This window comes from Pezoporus wallicus, unplaced genomic scaffold (genome assembly GCF_028554395.1).
Source record: "Pezoporus wallicus isolate ANWC-B61680 ecotype Strahan unplaced genomic scaffold, APGP_CSIRO_Pwel_v1 contig_14213, whole genome shotgun sequence".
NCBI classification, from domain to species: domain Eukaryota; kingdom Metazoa; phylum Chordata; class Aves; order Psittaciformes; family Psittacidae; genus Pezoporus; species Pezoporus wallicus.
The window spans coordinates 12,957-39,196 of NW_026642174.1; the positions used below are offsets into that span (position 1 = coordinate 12,957).

Consider the following 26,240-nt stretch of genomic DNA (forward strand, 5'->3'; position numbering starts at 1 on the left):
CCCCCCACATACCGTGTTGGACCCCCCCCACCAAACAGCCACACGAAAGCGGCTCCACTGCTGCCAGAGTTTATTATTTACACAAGCCCGGGGGAGAAGGGTGGTCCTTTGTGGCCCCTTCCCCAGCCCTGGGGACACATGGATGGGGGGGGGGATAAATATGGGGTGCCCCCCCTCCCCCCGGGGGTTTATTTGGGGCTAGGGGGCTGGTAGGGGTCCAGCAGGAGGCAGGAGAAGGTGTTGACTTTGTCGGCCCCTCGCACCTCATGCGGCAGCAGCGGCAGTTTCACGATGTGGAAGTCCTCGTAGAGGTCCTCCATCTACGGGTAGGGAGAGGGGCTGGGCTATGGGGACATCCCCTGAACCCACATAGCACCCCCAGGGAACCCTACAGCACCCCAAACCCCAAATTCCATCCTCAAACCCTCTCTCAGACCCCCAGAGGCTCCAGGTTCACCCGGGGCTGCCCCAAATCCCCTCCCAGTCTCCCCCAAGCCACTCCCCCCAGCCCCATGGCCCCCCCAGGCCAGGGGGTACCTGGTCGAGGTACTTGGCCTGGATCTTGTGCCGGGCCTCGCACATCTTGCAGGGTCGCTGGGGGTCGGGGAACACGAGCTGGTTCACCACGATGTTGTGGGTGTCAATGCGACACTTGGCCAGCTCCTGGATGAGCCGCTCCGTCTCGTAGAGCGACAGGAACTCGGCGATGCACACGCAGATGAAAGTCGTCTGCTCCTGCCAACCCCCCCCCAAAAGCACCCTCAGGGGGACATCTGGACATGGGGACACAACCCAGCAACAATCTCCCCTCCGGGGAACCATTCCCTGCAGGAATGCACCCAGACCAGTTTAGCAACATCCACATGGTCCCCACTCCCCTCTTTGGCATCCCCAGGTCCTCCCCCAGTGTCCCCGTGGCCCCAGATTCCACCCCAAAGCCCCAAATTCCACCCTCATACCCCATGGTCCCCTTTCCCCTCTAGCATCCCAGTGTCCCCATGGTCCCCATTTCCCTCATTAGCATCTGTGTCCCCATGATCCCCCATTCCCCTCTTTAGCTTCCCAGTGTCCCCACGTCCTTGTTGGTGGCCTCACAGGGTCCTTGAACTGCTCACTGACGGAGCGGATGACGGGCAGTGTCTCCTCCAGCTTAGAGGCCAGTTGGTCGGCGTTCATGTCCCCCAAGCCCAACATGTTACACATCTGAAGAACACAGCAGTGAAGCTCCAACCCCTCCGAGGTGTCTGCCCCCCACACTGTGGTTGCCCCTCTCACCTGGGAGATGAAAGGGCTGATCTGGTTCTTGATCTGCATGAGCCGGCCCAAGCCACGCTCCACGATGGTGGGGAAGTTGAGCAGCCGCAGCGTGTGGCCAGTGGGTGCCGTGTCAAATACCACCACAGAGAAGTTCATCCCTTTCACCAACCTGCCTCAGCACGAGGGGGTACACTCAGTGGGGCCACATGCCCCCCTTGGCTCTCTTCCAGCACCCCTCCCCAAGCGCTCACCTCATCACCTCAGCATAGCTCATGGCCTCATCGATGCCAGGGAAGGCACTCATGGCCTCCTGCATCATCTTCTTGCCCATGCTCAGCATGTTGTCCTCCTCGAAGAACTCATCGGGCAGCTCCGCCACCCCCAGGCTGGGGTCGATCTCCTGCAGAGGACTTGGGGAGTGAGAAAGGGGGAATGTGGTGGAGGAGCAGCACCAAGAACGCTGGGAATGCCGGGCTCACCATGGCAAAGAGGTTGTCATAGCCCTTCACTTTGGTGGGGACCTTGGAGAACTTCTGGTCGAAGGCATCAGAGATGTTGTGGGCAGGGTCAGTGGAGATGATGAGGACGCTCTCCCGCACCTTGGAAAGCTGCACGGCCAGGCTGCAGCTGGGGGGACAGCGGTGACAGCCGGGGTGCTCCTACCCCCCTCACACACACACAAACACAGGGGGTGGCCCCAGGCTTCTCCCAGGAGGATCCAACCGCATCCCTTCTGCCCTGAGAGCCTTGAGCCCAACATCCCCCTCTATGGAGGGCCGATTTTGTGGGGGCGTCAGCTGTGGCCGAACACCCCCGGGGCCAACCCTCTCCCAGCCTGTCCCGCTCCCCACCCCACCTATCCTGATCCCGATCCCGATTCCTCCCCAGCCCATCGCAATCCCCCTCCGGGTCCCGATCCCCCATTAGGCCATTCTGATCCCGATGCCCCCCATCCCCAGCCCGTCCCGGTCCCTCCCAGCCTGGCCTGATCCTGAACCTGATCCTCCCCCGGCCCGGCTCGAACTCCCCAGCCCATCCCGGTGTGTCCCCCCACCCCCCGGGGCCGCTCCAGATCCCTTCCCCGAGATCACGGTTCCCGCCGGGGTTCCGATCCACCCCAAGCCCATCCCGGTTCCCCGCCTCCGGGGCCCGTCCCAGTAACCCCGCACCTGCAGGTGGTTTTGCCCACGCCGCCCTTCCCGCCCACGAAGATCCACTTGAGGCTCCGCTGCTCGATGACATTCGCCAGCGTCGGCTCCAGCGGCTCCACGTCGGGCGCGTCCTCGAACTCCTCCGCCTCCGGTCCCCACCCGCCGCCGGCCGCTGCCGCCGCCGCCGCCGCCATCTTCCCCCGCGCCACCAGGCGGCCCTCTCGCATCCTCATTGGTTGCCACCCCTCCGGTCTGCCCCACCCCTTTGCACCGGATTGGTCACCGGGACCTAAGGGGCGAGGGCAAAAGCGGCGCGTTGCCCGGCAACGCCGCGCTGTCATCCGGCGGCGCCGCGCGCTTCCCGGCGTGCCCAGCGGCGCGGCGATCGCGGCGGACAAGATGGAGGCGCACGGTGAGGACGGGGAGGCCCCGGAGGCCCCGTCCCCGCCTCCCGGGCCCGGCGGCGGGGTCAACGTCTTCGCCAACGACGGCAGCTTCCTGGAGCTCTTCAAGCGCAAGATGGAGGCGGAGCGGGAACGGGAGGCGGCGGCGGCAGCGATGGCGGAAACAGCCGGTGGCGCCGGGCCCCGCCCGCCAGACGGCTCGAAGAGGAGCGGCGGCGCCCTCAGCTTCGTAAGGACGCGGGACCCGCGTCTCCTCCCGGCCCACCCGCTCCTTGCGGCGGGTTCGCGGGGGTCCTTTCGGGCCGGCTCCGGGGGTGGCGGCGGCCGCTGCCCCCCGCCAGCGGCTCTGTGCTGCGGGGGTGGGGGTCCCCAGACGCGAGTGCGGGCCCCGCTGTTACCGCCAGCGCCTTCCAGCGGGCATCTGCGTTCATGGAGCTGGGGGGCACGTACCGGGGGCTCCCCCGTGGTACCGGCGCTGCTCGCTCCCTAAGGGAACGTCATCCCCAAAGCGGGCAGGGACGGGGGGTCCCCGCTGCGGACAGCCGGGCTGCCCGTCCCTCCTGGCCCCGGGGCCGTGGGTAACGGAGGCAGTTGTGTCCCTTCCCCCCCTTAGGTGGGCAGGCGGCGAGGGGGGAACAAACTGGCCCTGAAGACAGGAGTGGTGGCCAAGAAGCAAAGGACGGACGAGGAGGTGAGGGCCCCGTGCTGGGGGACACACACTCAGCTGGACAATGGGAGCACTGGGAGGGGGTGCTGGGGTAAACTGGGGACACGGGAGGCACTGGAATGGGGTGGAAGGGATGCAGGGAGGGGGTGTTGAGGACACAGGGAGCACTGGAGGAAACCGGGAACACTGGGACTGCTGTTGGGGACACAGGGAGTGCACACTGAGGTAAACCGGGGATAGTGTGAGTACTGCAATGGGAACACTGGGGATGCTGAGGTGGGTATTGGGGAGCCAGGGAAGGGGTGCATTGGGAGGTGCTCCTCAAGCGCCCCCATGTCTCCCTGTGCTGCTGTAGGTGCTGACGAGTAAAGGGGACGCGTGGGCCAAGTACATGGCCGAGGTGAAGAAGTACAAAGCGCATCAGTGCAGCGACGACGACAAAACACGGCCGTTGGTCAAATAGCGCCCACTGGGCGTTAGAAATGCTCTTTCTGCAGGGCCCGAAGCCTTTTCTAGCTCCAAACGCCCCACCCCGGGCCCGGGGCCACCGGAGCTGCCCCAATGGCAACCAGGACTTTGATGCCACCATGGACTGGCCCCGCCGCTTCTGCCCCCCCCAGGGGGGCTTCATTTGGGGTGGGAAAGGGGGGGGGGGGGTGGAGGCGGCTGCTGCTGCAGCATTAAACACCTCAGATTTGGAGCTGCGTGGAGAGATTCTGGTGGGGCTTGTGGGTCACCCGGGATTCCCAGTCACTGCTATGGGGGGGTTATGGGCTCTCCCAGTCACTGCAGTGAGGGGTTATGGGTTCCCCAGCCCCTGCTGGGGGGGGTTATGGGCTCCCCAGCCCCTGCTATGGAGCAGTTACGGGCTCCCCAGTCACTGCAGTGGGGAGTTATGGGCGCCCCGGCTACTGCTATGGGGAGGCTTGGGGCTCCCAGCGCTCCCTGATCCCGTCCCCAGTCTTTTCCAGCAATCCCTGGTCTCATTCCCGGTGTTTCGCAGCGCTCCCTTGTTCCCTCACCACCACATCCCCCCCAACGCCCCCTTAGTGGTACGTCCCACGTCGCGGGGCACGCCGGGTAACACAGTTCAGCGCCGTGGTTGGCGGGAGCGACCACTGCGCATTCTCATTCCCGCCCACCATTCCCCACGTGGCCCCGCCCCCGCGCCACGTGATGCGGCCCGTCCTTCCCGCGCGGGGCGGACGGTGGCCGCCGGGGGTCAGCGCCCGCGTGTTGCGCTAGGGCCCCGCTGGTGACCCCCCCGTTCCCCGTTAACTCTCCTCCCCTCCCTGATATATCCGGGACACCCCCCCCTTCCACTGTGCACCGGAACACCCCCCTTCAACCCCGGACAGGTACGGGGGAGGCGGGAAGCGGCGCGGGGCCTGGTGGCACCGGGCTGCAGGGGGGGTGGGGGAGGGCGTTATGGCGGTAAATGGGCGTTCGGGGGGCGGGATGGGGATGCGATGGCGGGAGAGAGCTGGGGGGGGGGTACAACTGGGTGTTATTATGGGGGTCAAACCAGAGCTGGGGGGGGTGGTTATAAAACTGGGGGGGGGGCGTTATGGGGGCCAAACCGGAGCTGGGGGTTGCAAATGGGGTGGGGGGTGCGGGGAAAACAAAGGGGGGGGTTATAATACCGGGGTTCTGGGGTCAAAGAGAGGCTGGAGGAGCAAATGGGGAGCTCTACTCCCTGTATTCTCCTTATCCCTGTTGCTCCCCCCCCGCCAGGCTGTGTGCCCCCACCGGAGCCATGGATTGGCAGCCGGATGAGCAGGGCCTGCAGCAGGTCCTGCAGCTGCTCAAGGACTCGCAGTCACCCAACACGGCCACGCAGCGCGTGGTGCAGGATGTATCCCCCCCAGGAACTCCCCCCGGTGTCCCCAGCACCCTCCCCATGTCCTCACCCCCCCCCCCCCACCTTGACCCCAGCCCCCCGCCCGGTGCCCCCAGCCCTCCTCCTGGTGGCCCCAACACCCTCCCGGTGGCCCCCCTGTGTACCCAGCACCGCCCCCCATGGCCCCACACCCCCCCGGTGTCCCCAGCAACCATCCTTAACCTACAGAGCAGAAACTGAAGCAGTTGAACCAATTCCCCGACTTCAACAACTACTTGATCTTCGTCCTCACGCGCCTCAAGTCTGAAGGTCGGGGGAGGCCACAGGCATTTTGGGGGGGCAGAGGTGGATGCAGGAGCCGAGCTGCCCATTCCTGGCTCAGAGGTCCCTGCAGCCCCCCCATAAGCCTTTGTCGTCCCTCCTCAGATGAGCCAACACGTTCTCTGAGTGGCCTCATCCTGAAGAACAATGTTAAAGCCCATTTCCAGAGCTTCCCACAGCCCGTGGCTGAGTTCATCAAGCAGGAATGTCTCAACAACATCGGCGACGCCTCCTCCCTAATCCGAGCCACCATTGGTGAGCATGGGGGGGTCCCCAAGCAACCCTGCCCCCCACTTTGTGCTGACAACCACCCCATTCCCATCCAGGCATCCTCATCACCACGATTGCCTCCAAGGGAGAGCTGCAGATGTGGCCGGAGCTGCTCCCTCAGCTCTGCAACCTTCTCAACTCCGAGGACTACAACACGTGTGAGGTGTGTGGGGCCTGGAGGGGTCACCGGGGCGGGGCGGGGGGGGGAGTCCGTGCCTGAGGCTTACCCCTTCTTGGCACCCAGGGAGCGTTTGGGGCCTTGCAGAAGATCTGTGAGGACTCCTCCGAGCTCCTGGATAGTGACGCGCTCAACCGGCCCCTCAATGTCATGATCCCCAAGTTCCTTCAGTTTTTCAAGCATTGCAGCCCCAAGATCAGGTATTGAGGGGTCCTTTGGGGGCACACCCACTGCAGCCCCATGGTGGGGTTGGGGGCCACTCAGGAGGGTTGGGAATGTTGGGGGGCGGCCCCCAGCCATCACGGTGGCTGCTGGATGAGGTGGGGTGGGAAATGGGTGATTCCTGGGCCCACAGCCACAGGTTGGGATTTGCATTGGGGGTATCCTCATCCTTCCCTCTAATTCCATTTGTGCCGCCCCCCAAGTGGTGATGATTTAGGGATCCTCCGCCCAGGTTGGGCACTTCAAGATCAGCCAACATCATCTCATGGGGATCGTCCTGTGTGTGTGTGTCCCAAGTGTGGATTGGAGCAAGCCTGTGGGGTGCTGGGGTAGGGGGCATTGGGGCTGCCCCCCTCCTCCTTTTCACCTCATTTGCTAACGCGCACACACCCTGCCCAGGTCTCACGCCATCGCTTGCGTCAACCAGTTCATTATGGACCGGGCTCAGGCACTGATGGAGAACATCGACACCTTCATCGAGGTGAGTGGAACCCCCGCCACGGGAGCAGCTCCGAGGGGGGCCAGCAGCAAGTGTGTGTGTGTGTCCTCTTTCCTCCCCAGCACCTCTTTGCTCTGGCTGTGGATGAGGATCCTGAGGTGCGGAAGAATGTGTGCCGTGCACTGGTGATGCTGCTGGAGGTGCGCATCGACCGCCTCATCCCCCACATGCACAGCATCATCCAGGTGAGGCCTTGAGCGGCAAAAAGGGGGTGGAGCCCATTGGACCCCCCAGTGGGTGAGTTTTGGGGTTCATGTGTTGCCCCCTTCCCTGCAGTACATGCTGCAGCGGACACAGGACAGCGATGAGAACGTGGCCCTGGAGGCCTGTGAGTTCTGGTTGACGTTGGCCGAGCAGCCCATCTGCAAGGAGGTGCTGACCTCCCATCTGGTGCAGTGAGTGCTCAGAGCACCCCCACCTCGTCCCATAGCATCCGCAAGACTCTCCTTGCCCCTTAATTCCGCCCCTTTTTCAGGCTTATCCCCATCCTGGTGAATGGTATGAAGTACTCGGAGATCGACATCATCCTGCTCAAGGTGTGAGGTTGGGGTGGGAATGGGAAGGGGGCTCCTTCCTATTCCTCCTTCTGCACTGTGAGGCTGGAAGTGGTTAAACTGGAGGGGCTGGTACAGCAGGAGCCACCCTGAGTCCCCCTGGATGTGATGACAGCTTCAGAGCTGATGCTGGTGATGGCTGTTGTGTTCGTACTGTCTGATCCGTCGGGCTGAGGATCCCTAGGGTAGGTGATGGAGGTTTCCTGCGGTGTGACATGATGTCCTGTTGTCCCCACAGGGGGACGTGGAGGAGGACGAGGCCATTCCCGACAGCGAGCAGGACATCAAGCCCCGCTTCCACAAGTCCCGCACAGTCACGTTGCAGCACGAGGAGGAGAGGGCACAGGACCCCGAGGATGCAGAGGATGAGGATGACGATGACACTCTCTCCGACTGGAACCTGAGTATGGGGGTGTCCTTTTGGGAGTGGCAGCCTCGGCTTTGGGGGGATAAAACCCAACATGGGATGAGATGGAGCTCGTTGGGGTGGGATTGACCCCCTGGCCCCGCAGGGAAGTGCTCGGCTGCCGCGCTGGACGTCCTGGCCAATGTATTCCGGGAAGAGCTGCTCCCACATCTGCTCCCACTGCTCAAGGAGCTGCTTTTCCACCCTGAGTGGGTCATCAAGGAGTCAGGCATCCTGGTGCTGGGGGCCATTGCTGAAGGTGAGTACTATGCTCATGCTGGGGGCCATTGCTGAAGGTGGGTGCTGTGCTCCTGCTTCTCGGGTGCTGTGCTCCTGCTTCTCGGGTACTGTGCATGACGGTGCCCATGCCCGCAGGCTGCATGCAGGGGATGGTGCCATACCTGCCCGAGCTGATCCCACACCTCATCCGGTGCCTGGCGGACAAGAAGGCACTGGTGCGCTCCATCGCGTGCTGGACACTGAGCCGCTACGCGCACTGGGTGGTCAGCCAGCCCCCTGACATGTACCTCAAGCCTCTCATGACCGAGCTCCTGAAGCGCATCCTCGACAGCAACAAGCGAGTGCAGGAGGCTGCCTGCAGGTACAGGGACAGTGGGGACCACCCCCAGGGTTGGGGTTTTGGGTGCTGGATCTGGGTGGGAGGAGGAGTTTGAGGTGCTGTGATGAAAGGGGGGCAGAGCAGGCCACAGAGATTTAACTGCTCTGGAGCCAGGCTGAGAGCTGGGAGCGAGAGGCTGGAGAAGGCTCCAGGGGGACTTTAAAGCAGCTCCCAGTGCTTAAAGGGGCTACAAGAAACCTGGAGAGGGGCTTTGAACAAGAGATAGAGAAATGGGATGAGGAGGAACAGCTTCCAGTGGGAAGAAGAATTAGAGTTAGGATCTCAGGAAGAAGGGCTGTAGAACAGTGGAATGGGTTGAATGGAGGTTTGGATGAAGTATCCCTGGCAGTGTTGGAATGGGGTTTAGAGGGGATCCTGACTCTTCCTCCTCCCGCTCAGCGCCTTCGCCACGCTGGAGGAGGAGGCGTGCACAGAGCTGGTGCCATACCTCAGCTTCATCCTGGACACGCTGGTCTTTGCCTTTGGCAAGTACCAGCACAAGAACCTGCTCATCCTCTATGACGCCATTGGGACCCTGGCTGACTCCGTGGGGCACCACCTTAACCAGCCGGTACGGTGCGGGATGTCCCCCTTCACCCGAGTGTGTCCCTCTCCATGTCGCAGGCCTGGGACCCATGATGACAAGTGCCAACAGACATTCGAATCCCGAAGTGCCAGTGTGGATCTCTCTGTTCTGATGGTCCCTGGGCTGAGGGGGGGTGTCCCCTGTGCGTATCCCCTTCCCCATGCTGGGATTTCTCCCATCAGGAATACATCCAGAAGCTGATGCCTCCACTCATCCAGAAGTGGAATGAGCTGAAGGATGAAGACAAGGACCTTTTCCCACTGCTGGAGGTGAGCTGGGAGGTGCAGAGGGCAGCACCTGGGAGCTGATCTGTGCCTTAATCCCCCTTCCACCCCATTGCTGTCCTCCCCATCACCTGCAGTGCCTGTCCTCGGTGGCCACCGCGCTGCAGAGCGGTTTCCTGCCCTACTGCGAGCCTGTCTACCAGCGCTGCGTCACCCTGGTGCAGAAGACACTGGCTCAAGCCATGGTGGGCCCTTGGGTGCTGGGGTTGCTGGGGCATGTCATCCCCTTCATGAGGTGACTGTGGGGGTTCTGTATCCTCCCCCAGATGTACAACCAGCACCCGGAACAGTATGAAGCCCCTGATAAGGATTTCATGATAGTGGCCCTGGACCTGCTCAGTGGCTTGGCCGAAGGGCTTGGCTGCCACGTGGAGCAGTTGGTGGCTCGGAGCAACATCATGACACTGCTTTTCCAGTGCATGCAGGTAAAGGGAGGACCCCCCTTTTCCACCTAGGAGCCCCCCAGCCCAGTTTGAGGGCCCCCAGTCTCAGCCCCTGCCTGCTGCCCACAGGACACCATGCCTGAGGTGCGGCAGAGCTCCTTTGCCCTCCTGGGTGACCTCACCAAGGCTTGTTTTGTGCACGTCAAGCCCTGCATTGGTGCGTGTGGGGCTTGAATAAGGGGGGGAAGCCCAAAATGAAGTTTGGGGGGGGCTGGCACTGAGTCTGTTCCCACCGCAGCTGAATTCATGCCCATCCTGGGCACCAACCTCAACCCTGAGTTCATCTCTGTCTGCAACAATGCGACCTGGGCCATTGGGGAGATCTGCATGCAGATGGGTGAGTGGTTTGGGCCCCCCTCAGCCCCACCAAAGCTCATCTGAGCTCCCCCAATCCTGATAACCCCTCCCCCCGCTTGCTTGCAGGGGCAGAGATGCAGCCGTATGTCCAGATGGTGCTCAACAACCTGGTAGAGATCATCAATCGCCCCAACACCCCCAAAACCCTCCTAGAAAACACAGGTAAGGGGGGGCGGGGAGGGTGTGGCACAGAGGAATCCCCACGTGGGAGTTTGGGGGGACTGGTTGCTGGGGGGAGCTCCTTCCCCTGCTGTGCCTCGCAAATGCCCTCCCTGTACCCTCAGCCATCACCATTGGGCGCTTGGGCTTCGTGTGCCCGCAGGAGGTGGCCCCCATGCTGCAGCAGTTCATCCGGCCCTGGTGAGTGGGGGGGGTAAGCTTTGGGGTTCCCACACCGCCTAATTAGGAGGGCAGGTGTCACTGAACCCCACTTTCTTCCTCCCTCCTCCTGAAGGTGCACATCTCTCCGGAACATCCGGGACAATGAAGAGAAGGACTCAGCTTTCCGAGGCATCTGTGTGATGATTGGGGTGAACCCTGGGGGGGTCGTGCAGGTATTGGGGAGTGGGGGGGGGACGACACCCAGCAGTGGTTTTGGGGTGCTGGGGGTGGGGGTTATCCCATTATAACACTTCCCCCCCAGGACTTCATTTTCTTCTGCGATGCCGTCGCATCCTGGGTGAGCCCCAAAGATGACCTGCGGGACATGTTCTATAAGGTCAGGACGGGACATGGGGACAGTGGGGAACCCCACCTCCATGGTGAGGGGTCCCCGTTAGTGTCAAGCTCCCCCTTCCCCTACCCAGATCCTTCATGGCTTCAAGGACCAGGTTGGGGAGGAAAACTGGCAGCAGTTTTCGGAGCAGTTCCCACCTTTGCTCAAGGACCGGCTGGCAGCATTCTATGGGGTCTAGGCCAGGCCAAAGCATCGGAATCAGGTCTGGGGGGAGGGCTACAGCCCCCCCAAACCGGAGGGTGGGCAGATGGGCCCCCTCCATGATGAACAGGCTCCCCCTGAACCCATTTTCCACCCTCTTACAGGTCGGGAAGCCGTCGGGACAGTGGTTGGGAGCGGGCGTGTCCCCCCACTGCACACAGGGAGGGGTTTGGGGGTGCCCCGCGCTGCACCCCGTCCCCTGGGGGGAGCCCCGCCATTGCTTTCACCCCCGGGGTGTGGAGGGGAAGGAAGGGAAAGGGGGGTTGGGGGGGGGGGGTAGCCCCCCAGAAGGGGCAACCCAAATCCCTGAAGGGGGGGAGGGGAGAGCAAAAACCGGGGCGAAAGGGTCCAAAACCGGGGATTCCCCCCCTTTTTCCGTTGTAGGATGTTTCCACCCCTCCCCCCCCGCATGGTGCCTCCCCCCCTGCCCCATCCTCATGCGTAGAACATGTAGAGCGGCCCCGGCCCGGGGGGGAGGGGGGGGAAGCGGGAGGCCGGGTGGGGGGGGCCGGGCCGAGCCGCCGCCGTTGTGCTTCGTCGTGAGCGAGTCGGTGCCACGTTTCTTGTGGTTTCTTTCCCCGGTTTTCTTGTTTGTTTTTTTTTTTTCGTTTTTTACCGTTTACAGGGTGGGAATGGGGGGAGGGGGGAGGTGTTGGTGGGTGTCCCGCAGTGACGGGGTGCGGGGGGGGGCCGCGTTCCCCCCTTCTCCTGCTCGGTAAAGAGTCTGTTGTTGACCGTCCCCGTCCCGGTGTCGTTTATTCGGGCGGGGGGGGGGGACGGGGACGGGACGGGGGACGGACACGACGCGGGACACGAGGTTTGATGCCGACGCTCCCGGTGCCCACACGTGGATGTGTCCCGTCGCCGCTCGATGACGCCTACACTAGGGTCTCAAGCTCATTGGGCGAGGCGCTGGTCACTGGGGGGTGGGGGTTTGTCGCGCCGGAAGTGGGGCTTACGGTGGCCGTGGAGACGGGACGCGGCGGGGCTGGGCCCGGTGCCGGAACGAGCCGGGGGGGGGAGGGGGGGGAAGGGACGGGGACTTTGAGGTGGTCCCGGTACCGGGGGCCGCGTTGTGGTGGTGGGTTCCGGTACCGGGAGTTCAAAGAGTACCCGAGTGCGGGGGGGACGGGTCCCGCTATTACCGGCCACCGGAAGGTGCTCAGGCGCCCCCTCGCTCCCCCTCAGCCATGGAGGGGCCGGCAGAGGAGCGCGGGGTCCCGGTGCCGCCGCCGGCAGGCGCGGGGTCGCTGCTGGCGCTGCCGCCAGAGCTGCTGCTGCGGATCTGCGGGTACCTCGGGGCGCGGGAGGTACGGGAGGTGCTGCCCCGCGTGTGCCGCGTGCTGCGGGCCCTGGCCCGGGACGTCGTTACCTGGCGGCTCCGCCTCCAGCGCAGCGCCCGTGGCCGTTTCCCCGTCCTGGAAGGTGAGGTGTGGGTCCAGGAACCACCCTCCTTTACCCCACATCCCTGCTGCTTAGGGCAAAGTGGCTGCGTTGGGTCCCCCCGTCCTCCCCATCAGTTTTGGGGTCCTCTCTGCCTCCCCACAGAAGAGGGGTTCGACTGGTCAGCTGCCTGTGTGGACATGGAGGAGCATCTGCAGCGCTGGGGGGGCAACGGGGCCCCCATGGAGCACTTCTCCCTGGACGAAGGCCACTTTGCTTCTGTTGACACCGTCCTCCTGCTGCAGGTAGGGCCGTGCCAGGCTAAAGTCGTGGCTGTGGAAGTTAAAGGAGGGGGTCCCTACCTCATTTCTGTCTCCTTCCCCTGTCACAGGGGGGGACATTGTGTGTGTCGGGGGCCCGCGACCGCAACGTCAACGTGTGGGACCTGCAGCAGCTCGGCCGGGCCCCCGGCAGCGTGCTGGCAAAGACCCTTGGCACCGAGCGCACTGGGACGCACAAGGTGGGGGCATGGTCATTATTTCCCCCCCCCCCGTCCCCTTCAAGTCCCTGTTGTTGCATTCTGGGGGGGGGTCCTGGAGCAGTTGTCAGCCCAGGCACGGGTTTGAGTCTGCTGATACGTGGAGCAGGAGGGATGAATGGATTCAGAGGGACCAAGGTGGGAACGTCATGAGCTCATCCAGAGCCCTGAGTTGGGGTGATCCCAAGGGAAAACTGGAGGAGAAGCTGCCCCATCCCTGGCAGTGCTCAAGGCCAGGTTGGATGGGGCTTGGAGCAGCCTGCTGTAGTGGAAGGTGTCTCTGCCCTTCTTCCCAATCCACCCCCATTCCATGATTCCCAAGGGCTGGGTCTGGTGCTTGGACTCCCAAGACAACAAAGTGTGCTCAGGCTCCTGGGACAGCACCGTGAAGCTGTGGGACTTGGAGGCTGAGGGGCAGCAGTTTGGGGAGATCAGGTAATGCCCTGGGGGGGGGGAGGGTGTTTTGGGGGTATCGGGGGGGGGGCAACTGCCCCATCCCTTTCCTTGCCTGCAGGGAGAAGGCTGCTGTGCTGTGCTTGTCCTATCGCCCCAACGTCCTCATCACTGGCACCTTCAACAGGACTGTGACCATCTATGACCTGCGAGGTTGGTGCTGCCCAGGACTGGGGGAGGGGGTACATGGGATGAAGGGGCGTTCTCAGCTCAACACCCCCCACCTTGTCCTGCTGTAGCTGGGCAGCCCCCGGTGCACAGCTACAAACCCCACACCAGTGCCGTCCTGGCCCTGGTGGCTGATGAGCAGCTCATCTTGTCGGGCAGCGAGGACCGGACGCTCGTTGTCTATGATCGACGGGCTGCCAGGGTCCTCCAGCGACTGCAGGTGGGTCCAACCCCCCCCTAGAACGGGGGGACAAGGGGAGTCTGTCCCTTAGCACCAGCTCTAATGTTGGCCCTGAGATGTGGGGGGCAGCAGGAGCCCCTCATGCTCTCTGTACCTGCTCATCCCACAGCTGAAGAGCTATCTGGTCTCCATGTCCTACCAGGGAGCAGAGCTCTGGGCTGGGGACAACCGTGGCCAGGTCTATGTCTTTGGGAACAGCACCGGCAGCTTCCAGCCCACACAGGTAGGGCCCCCGAGGAGGGAGGTTGGGGAGCACAGGGGGTACCCTGAGCTCTCACACTGGGGTTCTGTGCCCCTTCCGTGCAGTACTTCGATGTAGGGCACCGGCTGCAGATCACAGGGCTCTGGCACTCGCTGGGCTCCCTCTACACCACCTCCATCGACAGGTCACTGCGGGTAAGAGTCCCCCTGTGCCCATCTCAGAGCGCTGGGTCTGGGGGGCTCTGACCCCATGGTGTGGGGCTGGAGCATGTCAATGGGCTTTTGCTCTGTTGCAGATACACGTCCCTACGGACCCTCCCCGCACCATCTGCTCCTGGACACAAGACGAAGTGCTCAATGGGGTGAGGAGGCTCTCACACACATGTGTAACCCCTGCACATGTGTGTACACGTGTGTGCAAGCATTCTGCTCTCTGCAGTGTCTTCTGAGATTGTCCCGGGACCAGGGGCTCCGTGGGGTGGGGCAGTGCCCCCCAAGCAGTGCCCTGACCTCCTTCTTGTTCCCCCTCAGATCAGCGTGGAGGGTGATGTGGTGGCAGCCGCCTCGGGGGGCCTCTCGGTCGAGGTGTGGAGGCTCCGGACCTGATGCTGCTGCTGCTGTCTCGCCTTAACACTGCACCCAACCAGGGTTCCAGGGACTCCCTGTAGGGCGCAGGGTCCCATCTGAGCCCCCCCGACAAGGAAGAGCCACGGGCAGGTCCCGGGGCCCTCGCTGGGGCTGGCAGCCTGGTGCTTGTTCCTGGGTATTAAACGGATTTTGGAGACACGGTGGTTTTGGGGCGAAATCGGGCTGGTTTGGGGCACCGCAGGGGATGGAGAGGGCGGCGCCACCCTTTTCACTTTTGGGAGTCTTGCCCCTCCTCGGCCACCGTCCCGCCTTCAAGATGGCGGCGCTCAGCGGCGGCGCGGAGCGGTGAAAAGGAGCTGGAGGAGCGCGATGGCGGCGCCGGGGTCTGTCCCTGCCGAGGCGCTTCGGGCCGTGCTGAGGCCGAGCGGGCCGCTGCCGCCCGACGCCCTCCCGGTGCGCGGCTACGACTTCGCGGGCGGCCCGAACCACGCCGCGCTGCTGCGCTCCTTCCTCACCACCGGCTTCCAGGCCACCAGCTTCGCGCAGGCCGCCGCCGAGATCCACCGCATGGTGCGAACCGGGGACCGGGGCGGGGAGAGGGGGGGTCCCGGGTCCGGTCCTGACCCCTCTCCTCCGCCCCCGTAGATCGAGGCGAAGCTGGAGCCGCTGAGCGAGGAGGAGCGGGGCCGCGCCGGGCTGGGCGGGCAGCGGCCGCCCTCGGGCTGCACCATCTTCTTGGGCTTCACGTCCAACCTCATCAGCTCCGGCGTCCGGGAGAGCATCCGGTACCTGGTGCAGCACAACATGGTGCGTGGGGCCCCCCGGGGGGGGTGGTCCAAGGAGAGAGCCTCCGCTCTTTGTGTCCTGTGGCATTCCCAGTGCCCTCTCGGGGTTGTCCCAGGGCATCCACAACGCTGTCTGCCCCCCTGCCCAGGTGGACGTGCTGGTGACCACGGCCGGGGGGGTGGAGGAAGATCTCATCAAGTGCCTGGCGCCCACCTACATCGGGGACTTCAGCCTCAGGGGTCAGGAGCTGCGCCAGAGGGGGATCAACAGGTACATGGGGTCCCCTTTGGGGCATGGGGGTCTCCTCCGGGACTGCTCCTGATCCTGATTCCCAGGATTGGGAACCTCTTGGTGCCCAACGATAACTATTGCAAGTTTGAGGACTGGTTGATGCCCATTTTGGAGAAGATGGTGGATGAGCAGGAAACACAGGTGGGCGACTTGAAGGGGGCACTGAAGGGGACACAGGGAGATGGGGGGGGCTCAGTGTGCTGCTCCCACAGGGCACAAAGTGGACCCCGTCAAGGATGATCGCACGGCTGGGCCAGGAGATCAACAACCCAGAGTCAGTCTGTTACTGGGCACAGAAGGTTGGTGGACACAGTGAGGGGATGACATGAGGGACACAGGATCACCATGGGGGGGTGACACCATCCCCTCTTTGCCTGTGCTCACACTGTGGTTCTAGAACAAGATCCCGGTGCTGAGCCCAGCACTCACCGACGGCTCCCTCGGGGACATGATCTTCTTCCACTCCTACAAGCGCCCGGGGCTGGTGCTGGATATAGTGGAAGGTCAGTGTGTCCCCTTGGGGGACTGGACACTGGGGCCCCCCTGGCCATCGGGGTCCCCCATGACAGCACCCATTCTGCAGACCTGCGCCTCATCAACACCGAGGCCATCTTCGCGAGGAAGACAGGGATGATCATCCTGGGTGGGGGCCTGGTGAAGCACCACATCGCCAATGCCAACCTCATGGTGAGGACACAGGAGGGACCCCCCCAAATCCCCCCTCCCAGGGTTAGGGGTCACCCCTCTTTTTGCCCCACAGAGGAACGGGGCCGATTTCTCCGTCTACGTGAACACAGCACAGGAGTTTGATGGCTCCGACTCGGGAGCGCGGCCAGATGAGGCTGTGTCCTGGGGCAAGATTCGCATGGATGCCACCCCCGTCAAGGTGAGATGGGGTAAGGGAAGGATTTGGGGGTAGCCGGGGGGGTTCCCCAATTCTCACCCTTCTTCCCTGCCCCCAGGTCTATGCTGATGCCTCCCTTGTCTTCCCACTGTTGGTGGCAGAGACATTTGCCCAGAGAGCTGATGCTTTCCCTTTGGATCCAGCAGGACATGGTGCTGGGGCAGAATTGGAGGTTGGGAAGTGAACCCCCACTTTGGGGGGGGGGGGGGTTGAGGACCCCCCATTTGTGAGGGGCTGAGCCCAAACTACCTCTGCAGGGGTTCCAATCCATCCATGTGTGTATGTGTCCCCTTCCAGTGCTTGTATTTATTTGAGCTGCTCCCAATAAAGCACCACAGTTCCTCCGCACAGCAGGTTTATTCCTGGATCTTAGGGGGCACAGAGGGGTCCCCCCCAGGCTGTGACCCCCCCAACTCCCCACATCACATCTCTGTATCCCCCTGCTCTTGGAAGGAGTCCTCCCGCCAGAGCTGGATCTGGCCCTCAGTGGCAGCGAGCAGGCAGGGCAAGGTGGGGTGGAAAGAGAGAGACTGCACCACGCCACGGCCCACCAGCAAGCTGCGAGCGAGTGAGCCCTAAAACCACGGGGGGTGAGAAGATTGGGGGGGGACACCAAAACATGGTTTTGCACCCCCCGTGCCTCCTTTCACCCCCTTACCTCCACAAGGTCCCAGAAGTAGACTTGTCCATCCTCAGAGGCGCAGCCCACGTGGGTGTCCTGCTCACTCAACACGCAGTCCAGCCGGTATGTCGTGCTGTGGTGGCCCTTGTACCTATGGAGGGGACACGGGGAAGTGGGGGGTCCCCAAAACTCCTACCCCCTGGGCAGGGCACAGGGCGCTGGGGAGGGGGTTCATACTCGCCCAGCAGCTCGCCCGTGTCCTTGTCCAGTAGGCGCAGTGTGGAGTCAAGGCTGGCAGCAAGGGTGCACTGCCCATCCTTGCTGAAGCACACGCTGGTGATGGGGCCTGGGGAGCACATGGGATTTTGGGGGGGGGGGGTTGCACAGGACCCCCCCCCCCCCCCCCGGCTCTGTTTTGGGGCCTGAGCACCCTGGTTTGGTGCTCACTCACTCCCGACATAGTCACAGTAGAGCTGCCCTGCACGGAGGTCATAGCGCCGGATGTGGCCATCCACAGAGCTGGGGATAAGGTAAGGGGGGAATTGCTGTTGTGGCGCCCCTCCCGGCTGCACCGAATTGTAGGGGACGGGGGGGGGGGTCCCCATGGGCCTCACCCTGAAAGGATCTCATGGTTGGAGAGCTTCACACTGGAGACGCCATCCTTGGCCTCATCCAGGACCTGGACGGGGTCGGGGCGGCGCGAGCGGCAGTCCCAGCACCGGACGGTGGAGTCAATAGAGCCTGGGGGAAGAAAACGGTACGGGGGGGGTTCTATTGTTGACAGTCCCCCCCAAAACCAACTCCCTTACCTGACACAATGATAGTGGCCTCCTCGTTGAACTGAACACAGTTCACTTTCTGTGAGAGAAGCAGGAGTCAGTCTCCCTCAGGGAACCTTCAAACCCCTCCGGAGCCCCTCAGTTCCCTCCCGCAGCCCCTAGATCCCTCCCAAAGACCCCAGCTCCCCACCGTAGCCCCTCCATAACCTCACCCCTGCGTGTCCCCGGTACTTGCGGAGCACTTGCCCAGTGGCCACGTCCCACAGCGCCACCGTCTTGTCGCCGCCGCAGGAGCAGAGGTGGCTGTTGTCGAAAGAGCTGGCGAGGGACGGACACGGGGGGACCCCATCAGTGGGTCTGGGGGCTCCACCCACGGAGTTGGGGTCCCCCCAATCCCCCTTACCCGGCGGCGTCCAGCACCTCGTAGCCGTGGCCCTGGTAGCAGCGAAGCGCTGTGCCCTTGTGTGGGTTCCAGAGCTTGAGAGTCTTGTCGCTGCCGCAGGTCAGGCAGTAATTCCCGTCCACTGGAATGGGGGGGGCAATGCGGTGACCCCCCCCCAGCACCACCATCCCAAAAGGCCCGTTCTCACCCCAGCAACTGGGGCTCAGAGTGAGCCCCCCGCAGCGCCTCACACAGCGGGATGAGGACCAGACCCTGCCTCTCCATGGGGTAGGAGCAGGGAATTGCAGTCCCACGTGCCCTCCCCCCCAGGTCCCGTTTCCCCAGGGACGGGACCCGAGCCGCGCTTCCCCCCCGGGTTCCGGATCCCTGTTTCCCCCCTCGCACCGTTGAAGCGGACGGCGCGCACCGCTCCCTGCCCGCACTCCAGTGTCCGCACCTGCCGCTGCGGCAGCTCAGGCCGGGTGGGCCGCGGCAGCGGGAACGCCATTGGCGAGGCTGGGACCGGCATCGGAGCTGGAGCCGCGGCAGCTTCTTCCGGTGGCGGCGGAAGTGGGCAGCGGCGCGGAATGGCGGACCCGCGGCGGCCGGCACGGGTGGCCAGGTGGGACCGGGGCACCGGGAGTGTAACGGGGTGACCAGAGGGGGAACGGAGGGGAACGGCACCTCTGACAGCGCCGCCCCCAGGTACAAGCCACCGGCCACCGAGACCAACCCGGCGCTGGAGGACCCCACACCCGACTACATGAACCTGCTGGGGATGGTCTTCAGCATGTGCGGGCTCATGCTTAAGGTGGGGACACCGGCACTAGCACCGGGTGGGGACCGTGCCCAGGGCGCTATGGGGACACAGGGCCCATGCCCAGGGTGCTATGGGGACACAGGAACTGTGCCCAGAGCACTATGGGGACACAGGGCCCATGCCCAGGGTGCTATGGGGACACAGGAACTGTGCCCAGAGCACTATGGGGACACAGGGACCATGCCCAAGGTGCTATGGGGACACAGGGCCCATGCCCATGCCGTACCCCTCACCCACAGCTGAAGTGGTGCGCCTGGATCGCCGTCTACTGCTCCTTCATCAGCTTTGCCAACTCCCGCAGCTCCGAGGACACGAAGCAGATGATGAGCAGCTTCATGTGAGTGGCAGCAGGGCCCAGGGGCCATGTTCCCTGTGGAGCAGGCACCAGAGCCGGTCTCTTTCCTCCCCGCTGCAGGCTCTCCATCTCGGCTGTGGTGATGTCCTACCTGCAGAACCCGCAGCCCATGTCCCCACCATGGTGACGGCCGGGCCGGCGCAATAAAGGGGCTGCTTCGCTTGTGAGGGCTGGACCCTGCTTGGAGCCTCCTGAGGCCTGGGGGCTCATGGGGGGGGGGGGTCCGGGAGGCCCTGAGGCGAGCCCTTGGCTCTGGGTGCCCCGCTGAGGGGGGCGGCTTTTCCATGCCCCATTGAAGGAGAAAGCTGCCCTTCACTCTCTCTCCACCAACCACCGCTCATCGAGGCCGCCCATTGGTTGTCGCTGTTACAGTGGGTGGCGTGGGGGCACGCGAGCCCCCATCGGGTCATGTGAACGGTTGGCCACATGACCGCGCCCGGGAGCGGTATGGCGGCGCCCGGGGCGGTGGTGGCAGTTCCGCTGCTGCTTGCGGCGGCGGCCCTGGGCTGCGGGTACAAGGTTGGGCACGGCATGAACGGGGGGACCGGGGGCTGGAGAGACTGAAGGGAACTGGGGGAACCGGAAGAGAGAGGGTGGGAGAAACAGTGCGGGGTTGGGAGAGGGAAACTGGGCCTGGGGAATGGGAAAGGAAAGTGCCCGGCATGGGCTGGGTGTGAGAGGCTGGGACGGGGGCCGTAAGGGGGGGTTTGAGGGTGCTGGCGCTGTCACTGGTTCCTCTGCAACGGCTTCCTCCAGAAACACTGGGGGTGACGGGTGGCGGGGGAAGGATCCTACACGGTGTGGGCACAGCCCCCTATGAGTCCCTTGAGATTCCACTTCTGCCCGCAGTCCTGTCCCCTGACGCGCCCCGACCTCCTCAACGTGCACCTTGTGCCCCACACGCATGACGACGTGGGCTGGCTCAAGACGGTGGAGCAGTACTTCTATGGAGGTGGTGTCTCTGTCACCGTGCGGAGGGGCTGGTCCCCAAGGCCACCATGGGGGTGGAAGTGACATCCATGAGGCCACCACCGGGACAATGATGTCCCCAAGGCCACAGTGGGGGTGGAAGTGACGTACCCGAGGCCACCACAGGGACAGTGGTGACATCCCCAGGGCCATCATAGGGGTGAAGTACTGCCAAATGCAGGTGGAGCGATGCTGAGACCCCCTTGTATTCCCCCCTCCCATTATATGCCCTGGCTATTGTGTCCCCCCCCCCTCTGGCCATCACTGTGCCCCTGTCCCTCCCATGCCATAACCACACCCCCTACCCGATGCCACTTGTGTCCCCATGGCTGTTAACATATCCCTGTGCCCCCTTGGTTGTCTCCGTTAGTGCGGAACGATGTGCAGCATGCAGGCGTTCAGTACATCCTGGACTCAGTGGTGGCTCAGCTGGTGGCTGAGCCTGCCCGGCGCTTCATCTACGCTGAGGTGGCTTTTCTGGCTCGCTGGTGGCGGCTGCAGGACGAGGCCACCAGGAACACCATGCGCCAGCTTGTGGAGCAGGGTGCGGGGGGACATGGGGGCACCTCAGGGTGGGGTCCTGTGTCCCTGAGGACCATGGGGGGCACATAGGAAGGGGTTGGGGGGGGTACACAGGGACATGGGGAGGGATTGGGGTGTCATAGAGACACACAGGGACATGGTGGGGATTGGTGTGCCACTCGGGGACACAGGGACATGGAGCAAGATGTGCATGGGGGGGTATGTGCATCAAGGTGGGAGGATGAGAAGCTTAGGGAGGAACCCAGAGGGACTTGGGGTGCTGCTGGCAGGAGGTGCCCCTGTCCCCTTCTCCATGGCCCTTGTCTCGATACCCCAATGTCACCCTGTCTCCTATACCCCCCCAATCTCCTATATCCCCTATGCCGTCCTGCAGGGCGGCTGGAGCTGGTGGGGGGTGGCTGGAGCATGGCAGACGAGGCGGTCACTCACTATAGCGCGGGGCTGGAGCAGCTGGGGCTGGGCCGGGGCTTCCTGCGCAGGGAGCTGGGGCCCTGCGCCCTGCCCCGCCTGGCCTGGCAGATCGACCCCTTTGGCCACTCGCGGCAGAGCGCAGCCACCTTCGCGCAGGTAGGACCCCCCCCCCGAGACCTCCTGATCCCCCTGTGGGGTACCCAGCTCTGAGCACCTCTTTTCTACCCGCGCTCCCCCCCGCAGATGGGCTATGATGGGCTGTTCCTGGGCCGCGTGGATCACCAGGACAAGGCGTGGCGGGAGCAACGCCGAGAGCTGGAGCTGCTCTGGAGGACGAGTGGGAGTCTCCAGAGCCCTGCCTCCGACCTCTTCACCGGTGGGATCCCCCCTCCCCCAGGCTGCAGGACCCTCCCCTCTATGTCTGCATCTCAGCTCTCCCATCCCTGTCTCCATCCCAGCTCTCCCATCCCTATGTCCCCATCCCAGCTCTCCTGTCCCTATATCCCCATCCCAGGGCTGCTCCTACCCCTGTACCCACCCCAGCCACCCCATCCCATGCTGACGAAGGGGGGGACCATCCCCAGGCATCCTCCCCAACGTCTACAACCCCCCCACTGGCTTCTGCTGGGACCAGCTCTGCTCCGACCCCCCCATGGTGGATGGGGACAGCGAGGAGAACAACGTGGCCTCCATCGTCTCCACCTTCCTGGACATCGCCACCAAGCAGGTGGGTATCCAAGCACTGGTTACATCTGAGGGGGTATCCCATGGGACTGCGGGGGTTCCTGACCTATCCTTGTGTCCATTCCCCCCCAAGGCCGAGCATTATCGCACCAACCACATCATCATGACAATGGGCTCCGATTTCCACTATGAGAATGCCAACCTCTGGTTCAAGAACATGGACAAGCTCATTGCCCACGTTAATGCTCGGGTGCGGGGGCCCCCTGCCATGTCCCTCCTGTTTGCTGTCGTCCCCCCCCACCCCCATCTCATCCCATCCATGGCTTTTCCAGCAAGCCAATGGCAGCCGTGTCCACGTCCTCTATTCTACCCCATCCTGCTACCTGTGGGAGCTGCACCAGGCCAACCTCTCCTGGTGAGGCTCAGAGGATGAAGGGGGACCCTGGGCTTGGGGTGGGATGGAAGGATACGTGGATACAGCCTGGATTTCCCTTCAGGTCCCTGAAGATGGATGATTTCTTCCCTTACTCGGATGGGCCCCACCAGTTCTGGACAGGTTATTTCACCAGCCGCCCAGCCCTGAAGCGCTATGAGCGCCTCAGCAACAACTTCCTGCAGGTGGGAATGTCCCTGGCCCCATCACAAGCATGGAATGGGGTGGATTGGAAGGGACCTTAAAGCTCATCCAGCTCCTACATCCATGGGCAAGGACACTTTCCACTAGAGGAGGTTGCTCCAAGGCCTGTCCAACCTGGATGGTTCATCCCAACCCTCTCTCTTCAACCCGTCTCAGTGTCCCACCACCCTTAAAGGGAAGAGCTTCCTTATATCCCATCTAACTCTTCCTTTTTCCACTTGGAAGCTGTTCTTCCTCATCCCATCCCTTTTCCAAAGCTGCTCTCTTACAGCCCCTTTATGCACTGGGAGCTGCTCTAAGCCCTCCCTGGAGCCTTCCCATCTCCAGGCTCTCATTCCCAGCTCTCCCACCATGTGCTCCCAAGGGCTGGACACTCCATCTCAACCCCTCCATCCATCCCACAGATCTGCAGCCAACTGGAGGCACTGGCAGGACCAGCAGCACGGGATGGTCCCTATGGGCCTGGGGACAGCTCTGTGCTCCGTAAGTGCTGGGGTAGGACCCGTGGGACCCCCCCTGCACCCCCTTAATGTCTCCTTTGTCCCCTGGTAGGTGAAGCTGTGGCCGTGGCCCAGCACCACGATGCTGTGACCGGCACTGAGAAGCAGCACGTGGCCAATGACTACGCCAAGCAGTTGGCAATGGGGTGGGAGAGGTGCCAGGTAGGGCCCCACTGCTGAGGTTGGGGTGCAGATGGAGTCTGGGGGAGCACAGATGGGGTTTGGGGTTACATCATCATGTTCATGGAGTGTGGAGGTGGGGGACAGGAGCTAGTGCTTGAGCCCCTGCCCCTGGCTGGTGCTTTGGGGACCCACTGGGTGAGCCATGGGGGTACCCTCATGTGTCCCCCCTTCTGCCAGCTCCTGGTCTCCAATGCCCTGTCCAGCCTCAGTGGCACCAAGGAGACCTTCACTTTCTGCAACAGCCTCAACGTCAGCATCTGCCCCTTGACGGAGGCCTCCAGCCGGGTGAGTGGAGACCCGGGGGGACCTGGGAGGGTTTGGAGGGGACCAGGCAGGGCTCATGGCCCTTGTCCCTGTGTCCCCAGTTCCTTGTCCTCCTCTACAACCCGCTGGGGCGCCGCGTGTCCTGGCCCATCCGCCTGCCAGTCCATGGAGTGTCCTACACGGTCACAGACCCCCGTGGCCAGCCCGTGCCAAGTGAGGTGAGCCCGGACCCCATGTGTCCCCCCACCTTGTCCCCGTGTCCCCAGCTCACCCTGTGCCCTGTTCCCAGATTGTCCCTGTGTCCATTGTCACCCATGGGCTGCGTGGGAATGATGTTGGGGCCATGCAGGAGCTGCTGTTTCAAGCCTCGGCACCCGCTCTGGGCTTCAGTACCTTCACAGTGACACGGTCACCCCATGGGGACCCCCATGTTCCCCCCATCCAGCCACCGGTGCTGCCACAGCCGTGGGACATCCACAACGAGGCATGGGCCCGGCCTGGGGTTTGGTGGAGCCCCATTTCCCTTGTCCCAGTTAAACCAGTGCTGCAGTAACTGGGGGAGCTGGGGCAGACACTGAAGCTGCTGCCATCCCAACCCTGCAGTATCTCCGGGTGCTGTTTGACCCCCTCACTGGGCACCTGAAGGAGATCCAGAACCTGGCCAAGAACATCTCACTGCCCGTCTTCCAGAGCTTCTACTGGTGAGCACTGGTGGAGTCCCTCTCATGGGACCTTCCTCCACCACCTCTCACCATCCCTCTCCTCCCAGGTACAATGCCAGTGTTGGCAATGACGAGAGTTCCCAGGTTTCCGGAGCCTACATCTTCCGTCCCAACAGCTCCGAGCCCATCCCCATCTCTGGCTCTAAGCGGATCTCCACATCCCTCGTGAAGGTGGATGGCCCCAGGGGTGCCCTCAGCTCTGGGGTGCCCCTGAGGGTGCTGACCCCCCACTGTGGCCCTTGCAGAACACGCTCGTGCAGGAGCTTCACCAGAACTTCTCCTCGTGGTGCTCCCAAGTGGTGCGGCTCCACATGGGGCAGCCCTACGTGGAACTGGAGTGGACTGTGGGACCCATCCCCGTGGAGTGAGTGAGGAACCTGGGGGGGCTCCTGAGGAGGTGGGACCCCCCCCAAACCCCGCTGCTCCCCCCCTACCTCTCCCAGGGATGGTTGGGGCAAGGAGATCATCAGCCGCTTCCAGACGCCCCTGCAGACACAAGCCCGGTTCTACACTGACTCCAATGGGCGGCAGATCCTGGAGCGCAGGTTGGAGCCAGCTCATTGTGATCCCCCCGTGTCCCCCTGATCAAATAACCAAGCTGTGCCTCACGCCCAGGCGTGACCATCGTCCCACATGGAACCTGAGCCAGACAGAGCCTGTGGCAGGGAATTACTACCCTGTCACCAGCCGCATCTTCATCAAGGTACCAGCGTTGGGGTGGCAGCAGGGGCTGAGCCCGGGGCAGAGGTTATCACACATGTGGCTCTTCCCTCCCTCCCCATAGGACAAGAAGGTCCAGCTGACAGTGCTCACAGATCGCTCCCAGGGTGGCAGCAGCATCTCCGATGGCTCCTTGGAGCTGATGGTGATGGACCAGGGTGCGGTGTGGGACGTGTCCTTGGGGGTACCGGGGGTGCCATAACCCCCCCCTCCATCCCCATCCAGGTCCATCGGCGGCTCCTGTACGATGACAACCGCGGGGTGGGGGAGCCGCTGCTGGAGCAGGACACGGACCACCGGGGTCTGGTGGTCCGCGGTCGCCACCTCCTGCTGCTGGACACGGTGCAAGCAGCGGCTGATGGGCACCGCCTGCGGGCGCAGGAGCTCTTCATGGCCCCATACCCGGTGCTGGCGCCCGGGGGAGGCCCATCCTACTGGCCAAAGCAGCGAGGCCTGTGGGAGGTGAGGGCAGGGGGGCAGGGGGGGGTACACAGGGAGGATGCACATTCACATCCCTCACTGTCCCCATCGCAGTTCTCAGCGCTGCGCCGGGAGCTGCCTCCCAGCATCCACCTCCTGACATTGGCCCCTGGGGACGCCGGGACCCTCCTGCTGCGGCTGGAGCATCAATTTGAGAGCGGGGAGAGCAGGAACAGCTCCCACCCGGTCACCATCGACCTGCTGGTGAGCCACGACCCTCCCCGCCCTTCCCCAAGGCTTCCAGAGGTGACCCTACTCCTGCTCCTGGCGTGATTCCCAACATCCTTTCCCCGCTTTCCCAGGACCTGTTCTCAGCATTCACCATCACCTCAGTGCAGGAGATGAGCCTAGGGGGGGACCAGCCCCTCGATGCCATCTCCCGCCTGGTCTGGACCCCGGCCACAGGTACTGCAGGAGGTCTAAGGGGGGCATGGGGGGGGGCTGCAGCTTCCCCTCACCCCTTCCCACTTCCCCATAGGTCCAGCCCAGTCCCACACAGTGGCCAAACTGGACCCACGGCGGGTGACACTGCAGCCTATGGACATCAGAACATTCCTGGTGCACTATGAGGGGCCTGGGGCAACTCCAGGGGGGCACTGAGCATCCCAGAGTGGGGTGGGT

The 26,240-nt window shown here is 63.5% G+C and overlaps 8 protein-coding genes and 1 non-coding gene across 10 annotated transcripts; 7 read left to right on the plus strand and 2 right to left on the minus strand.

Annotated features, from left to right (window-relative positions):
• Positions 1-131: 131 nt before the first annotated feature.
• GET3 (guided entry of tail-anchored proteins factor 3, ATPase) lies at positions 132-2,635 on the minus strand. Its single transcript, XM_057427792.1, has 7 exons — positions 2,427-2,635; positions 1,737-1,884; positions 1,509-1,657; positions 1,276-1,426; positions 1,096-1,203; positions 538-735; positions 132-320 (listed from the first exon to the last, which is right to left on the minus strand). The coding sequence occupies exons 1-7, from the start codon at positions 2,633-2,635 to the stop codon at positions 189-191; spliced, it is 1,095 nt and encodes a 364-aa protein (XP_057283775.1). The 3' UTR covers positions 132-188.
• A 112-nt stretch (positions 2,636-2,747) lies between these two features.
• Positions 2,748-4,091, plus strand: TRIR (telomerase RNA component interacting RNase). Its single transcript, XM_057427802.1, has 3 exons — positions 2,748-3,041; positions 3,426-3,503; positions 3,835-4,091. Exons 1-3 carry the CDS (start codon positions 2,808-2,810, stop codon positions 3,940-3,942), a joined length of 420 nt encoding a protein of 139 aa, XP_057283785.1. The 5' UTR covers positions 2,748-2,807; the 3' UTR covers positions 3,943-4,091.
• A 1,119-nt stretch (positions 4,092-5,210) lies between these two features.
• Positions 5,211-11,197, plus strand: TNPO2 (transportin 2). The gene is made up of 24 exons (XM_057427793.1): positions 5,211-5,334; positions 5,553-5,628; positions 5,746-5,895; positions 5,967-6,073; positions 6,155-6,288; positions 6,710-6,791; positions 6,872-6,994; positions 7,086-7,204; positions 7,285-7,345; positions 7,602-7,767; positions 7,876-8,028; positions 8,145-8,370; positions 8,788-8,959; positions 9,157-9,243; positions 9,336-9,443; positions 9,525-9,683; positions 9,771-9,858; positions 9,940-10,038; positions 10,125-10,220; positions 10,343-10,418; positions 10,513-10,612; positions 10,702-10,776; positions 10,865-10,996; positions 11,100-11,197. The coding sequence occupies exons 1-23, from the start codon at positions 5,236-5,238 to the stop codon at positions 10,970-10,972; spliced, it is 2,664 nt and encodes an 887-aa protein (XP_057283776.1). The 5' UTR covers positions 5,211-5,235; the 3' UTR covers positions 10,973-10,996; positions 11,100-11,197.
• On the plus strand, positions 7,463-7,529 carry LOC130609148 (small nucleolar RNA SNORD41). The gene has a single exon (XR_008974723.1). It is a non-coding gene; the product is annotated as a small nucleolar RNA SNORD41 (small nucleolar RNA).
• Positions 11,198-12,185: 988 nt separating the features above from the next.
• On the plus strand, positions 12,186-14,622 carry FBXW9 (F-box and WD repeat domain containing 9). Its single transcript, XM_057427797.1, has 10 exons — positions 12,186-12,420; positions 12,544-12,683; positions 12,770-12,898; positions 13,239-13,351; positions 13,431-13,522; positions 13,609-13,757; positions 13,888-14,001; positions 14,085-14,174; positions 14,276-14,341; positions 14,511-14,622. Exons 1-10 carry the CDS (start codon positions 12,186-12,188, stop codon positions 14,583-14,585), a joined length of 1,203 nt encoding a protein of 400 aa, XP_057283780.1. The 3' UTR covers positions 14,586-14,622.
• A 313-nt stretch (positions 14,623-14,935) lies between these two features.
• DHPS (deoxyhypusine synthase) lies at positions 14,936-16,896 on the plus strand. 2 transcript variants are annotated; one of them, XM_057427798.1, is made up of 9 exons: positions 14,936-15,137; positions 15,213-15,374; positions 15,502-15,623; positions 15,689-15,785; positions 15,857-15,943; positions 16,042-16,147; positions 16,228-16,331; positions 16,405-16,530; positions 16,607-16,896. In XM_057427798.1, the coding sequence occupies exons 1-9, from the start codon at positions 14,937-14,939 to the stop codon at positions 16,730-16,732; spliced, it is 1,131 nt and encodes a 376-aa protein (XP_057283781.1). In that variant the 5' UTR covers position 14,936; the 3' UTR covers positions 16,733-16,896. The 2 variants fall into 2 exon arrangements, with proteins under 2 accessions (XP_057283781.1, XP_057283782.1); XM_057427799.1 differs by having other exon boundaries at positions 14,952-15,137; positions 16,117-16,147.
• On the minus strand, positions 16,750-18,872 carry WDR83 (WD repeat domain 83). Its single transcript, XM_057427800.1, has 9 exons — positions 18,737-18,872; positions 18,353-18,473; positions 18,162-18,267; positions 17,980-18,028; positions 17,785-17,911; positions 17,622-17,689; positions 17,408-17,516; positions 17,207-17,321; positions 16,750-17,123 (listed from the first exon to the last, which is right to left on the minus strand). Exons 1-9 carry the CDS (start codon positions 18,858-18,860, stop codon positions 16,971-16,973), a joined length of 972 nt encoding a protein of 323 aa, XP_057283783.1. The 5' UTR covers positions 18,861-18,872; the 3' UTR covers positions 16,750-16,970.
• Positions 18,867-19,669, plus strand: WDR83OS (WD repeat domain 83 opposite strand). The gene is made up of 4 exons (XM_057427803.1): positions 18,867-18,953; positions 19,037-19,142; positions 19,391-19,488; positions 19,567-19,669. Exons 1-4 carry the CDS (start codon positions 18,919-18,921, stop codon positions 19,631-19,633), a joined length of 306 nt encoding a protein of 101 aa, XP_057283786.1. The 5' UTR covers positions 18,867-18,918; the 3' UTR covers positions 19,634-19,669.
• Positions 19,670-19,932: 263 nt separating this feature from the next.
• On the plus strand, positions 19,933-26,228 carry MAN2B1 (mannosidase alpha class 2B member 1). Its single transcript, XM_057427804.1, has 24 exons — positions 19,933-20,025; positions 20,356-20,458; positions 20,846-21,019; positions 21,392-21,585; positions 21,673-21,805; positions 22,014-22,156; positions 22,247-22,363; positions 22,446-22,528; positions 22,611-22,731; positions 23,155-23,233; positions 23,303-23,412; positions 23,611-23,718; positions 23,799-23,915; positions 23,987-24,181; positions 24,301-24,398; positions 24,467-24,590; positions 24,665-24,783; positions 24,863-24,964; positions 25,035-25,122; positions 25,204-25,284; positions 25,365-25,601; positions 25,674-25,823; positions 25,922-26,024; positions 26,098-26,228. The coding sequence occupies exons 1-24, from the start codon at positions 19,933-19,935 to the stop codon at positions 26,217-26,219; spliced, it is 2,994 nt and encodes a 997-aa protein (XP_057283787.1). The 3' UTR covers positions 26,220-26,228.
• The last annotated feature ends 12 nt before the right edge of the window (positions 26,229-26,240 follow it).

Coding starts and splice junctions, on each gene's coding strand:
- TRIR (XM_057427802.1), top strand. CDS start 2,808: ATGGAGGCGCACGGTGAGGACGGGGAGGCCCCGGAGGCCCCGTCCCCG. Junction 3,042..3,425: donor GCGGCGGCGCCCTCAGCTTC/GTAAGGACGCGG, acceptor TCCCCCCCTTAG/GTGGGCAGGCGGCGAGGGGG. Junction 3,504..3,834: donor AGCAAAGGACGGACGAGGAG/GTGAGGGCCCCG, acceptor GTGCTGCTGTAG/GTGCTGACGAGTAAAGGGGA.
- GET3 (XM_057427792.1), bottom strand. CDS start 2,635: ATGCGAGAGGGCCGCCTGGTGGCGCGGGGGAAGATGGCGGCGGCGGCG. Junction 1,658..1,736: donor ATGACAACCTCTTTGCCATG/GTGAGCCCGGCA, acceptor AGTCCTCTGCAG/GAGATCGACCCCAGCCTGGG. Junction 736..1,095: donor GTGAGCAGTTCAAGGACCCT/GTGAGGCCACCA, acceptor GGGGGTTGGCAG/GAGCAGACGACTTTCATCTG.
- TNPO2 (XM_057427793.1), top strand. CDS start 5,236: ATGGATTGGCAGCCGGATGAGCAGGGCCTGCAGCAGGTCCTGCAGCTG. Junction 6,074..6,154: donor AGGACTACAACACGTGTGAG/GTGTGTGGGGCC, acceptor CTTGGCACCCAG/GGAGCGTTTGGGGCCTTGCA. Junction 9,684..9,770: donor TGCTTTTCCAGTGCATGCAG/GTAAAGGGAGGA, acceptor TGCTGCCCACAG/GACACCATGCCTGAGGTGCG.
- FBXW9 (XM_057427797.1), top strand. CDS start 12,186: ATGGAGGGGCCGGCAGAGGAGCGCGGGGTCCCGGTGCCGCCGCCGGCA. Junction 12,421..12,543: donor CCGTTTCCCCGTCCTGGAAG/GTGAGGTGTGGG, acceptor GCCTCCCCACAG/AAGAGGGGTTCGACTGGTCA. Junction 13,758..13,887: donor GGGTCCTCCAGCGACTGCAG/GTGGGTCCAACC, acceptor CTCATCCCACAG/CTGAAGAGCTATCTGGTCTC.
- DHPS (XM_057427798.1), top strand. CDS start 14,937: ATGGCGGCGCCGGGGTCTGTCCCTGCCGAGGCGCTTCGGGCCGTGCTG. Junction 15,786..15,856: donor TGGATGAGCAGGAAACACAG/GTGGGCGACTTG, acceptor CTGCTCCCACAG/GGCACAAAGTGGACCCCGTC. Junction 16,531..16,606: donor TGGATGCCACCCCCGTCAAG/GTGAGATGGGGT, acceptor CCCTGCCCCCAG/GTCTATGCTGATGCCTCCCT.
- WDR83 (XM_057427800.1), bottom strand. CDS start 18,860: ATGCCGGTCCCAGCCTCGCCAATGGCGTTCCCGCTGCCGCGGCCCACC. Junction 18,474..18,736: donor GCGCGCCGTCCGCTTCAACG/GTGCGAGGGGGG, acceptor CCCCCATTCCAG/TGGACGGGAATTACTGCCTG. Junction 18,029..18,161: donor AGTACCGGGGACACGCAGGG/GTGAGGTTATGG, acceptor CTTCTCTCACAG/AAAGTGAACTGTGTTCAGTT.
- WDR83OS (XM_057427803.1), top strand. CDS start 18,919: ATGGCGGACCCGCGGCGGCCGGCACGGGTGGCCAG. Junction 18,954..19,036: donor CGGCCGGCACGGGTGGCCAG/GTGGGACCGGGG, acceptor CGCCGCCCCCAG/GTACAAGCCACCGGCCACCG. Junction 19,489..19,566: donor CAGATGATGAGCAGCTTCAT/GTGAGTGGCAGC, acceptor TCCCCGCTGCAG/GCTCTCCATCTCGGCTGTGG.
- MAN2B1 (XM_057427804.1), top strand. CDS start 19,933: ATGACCGCGCCCGGGAGCGGTATGGCGGCGCCCGGGGCGGTGGTGGCA. Junction 22,157..22,246: donor TGGACATCGCCACCAAGCAG/GTGGGTATCCAA, acceptor TTCCCCCCCAAG/GCCGAGCATTATCGCACCAA. Junction 25,123..25,203: donor CCAGCCGCATCTTCATCAAG/GTACCAGCGTTG, acceptor CCCTCCCCATAG/GACAAGAAGGTCCAGCTGAC.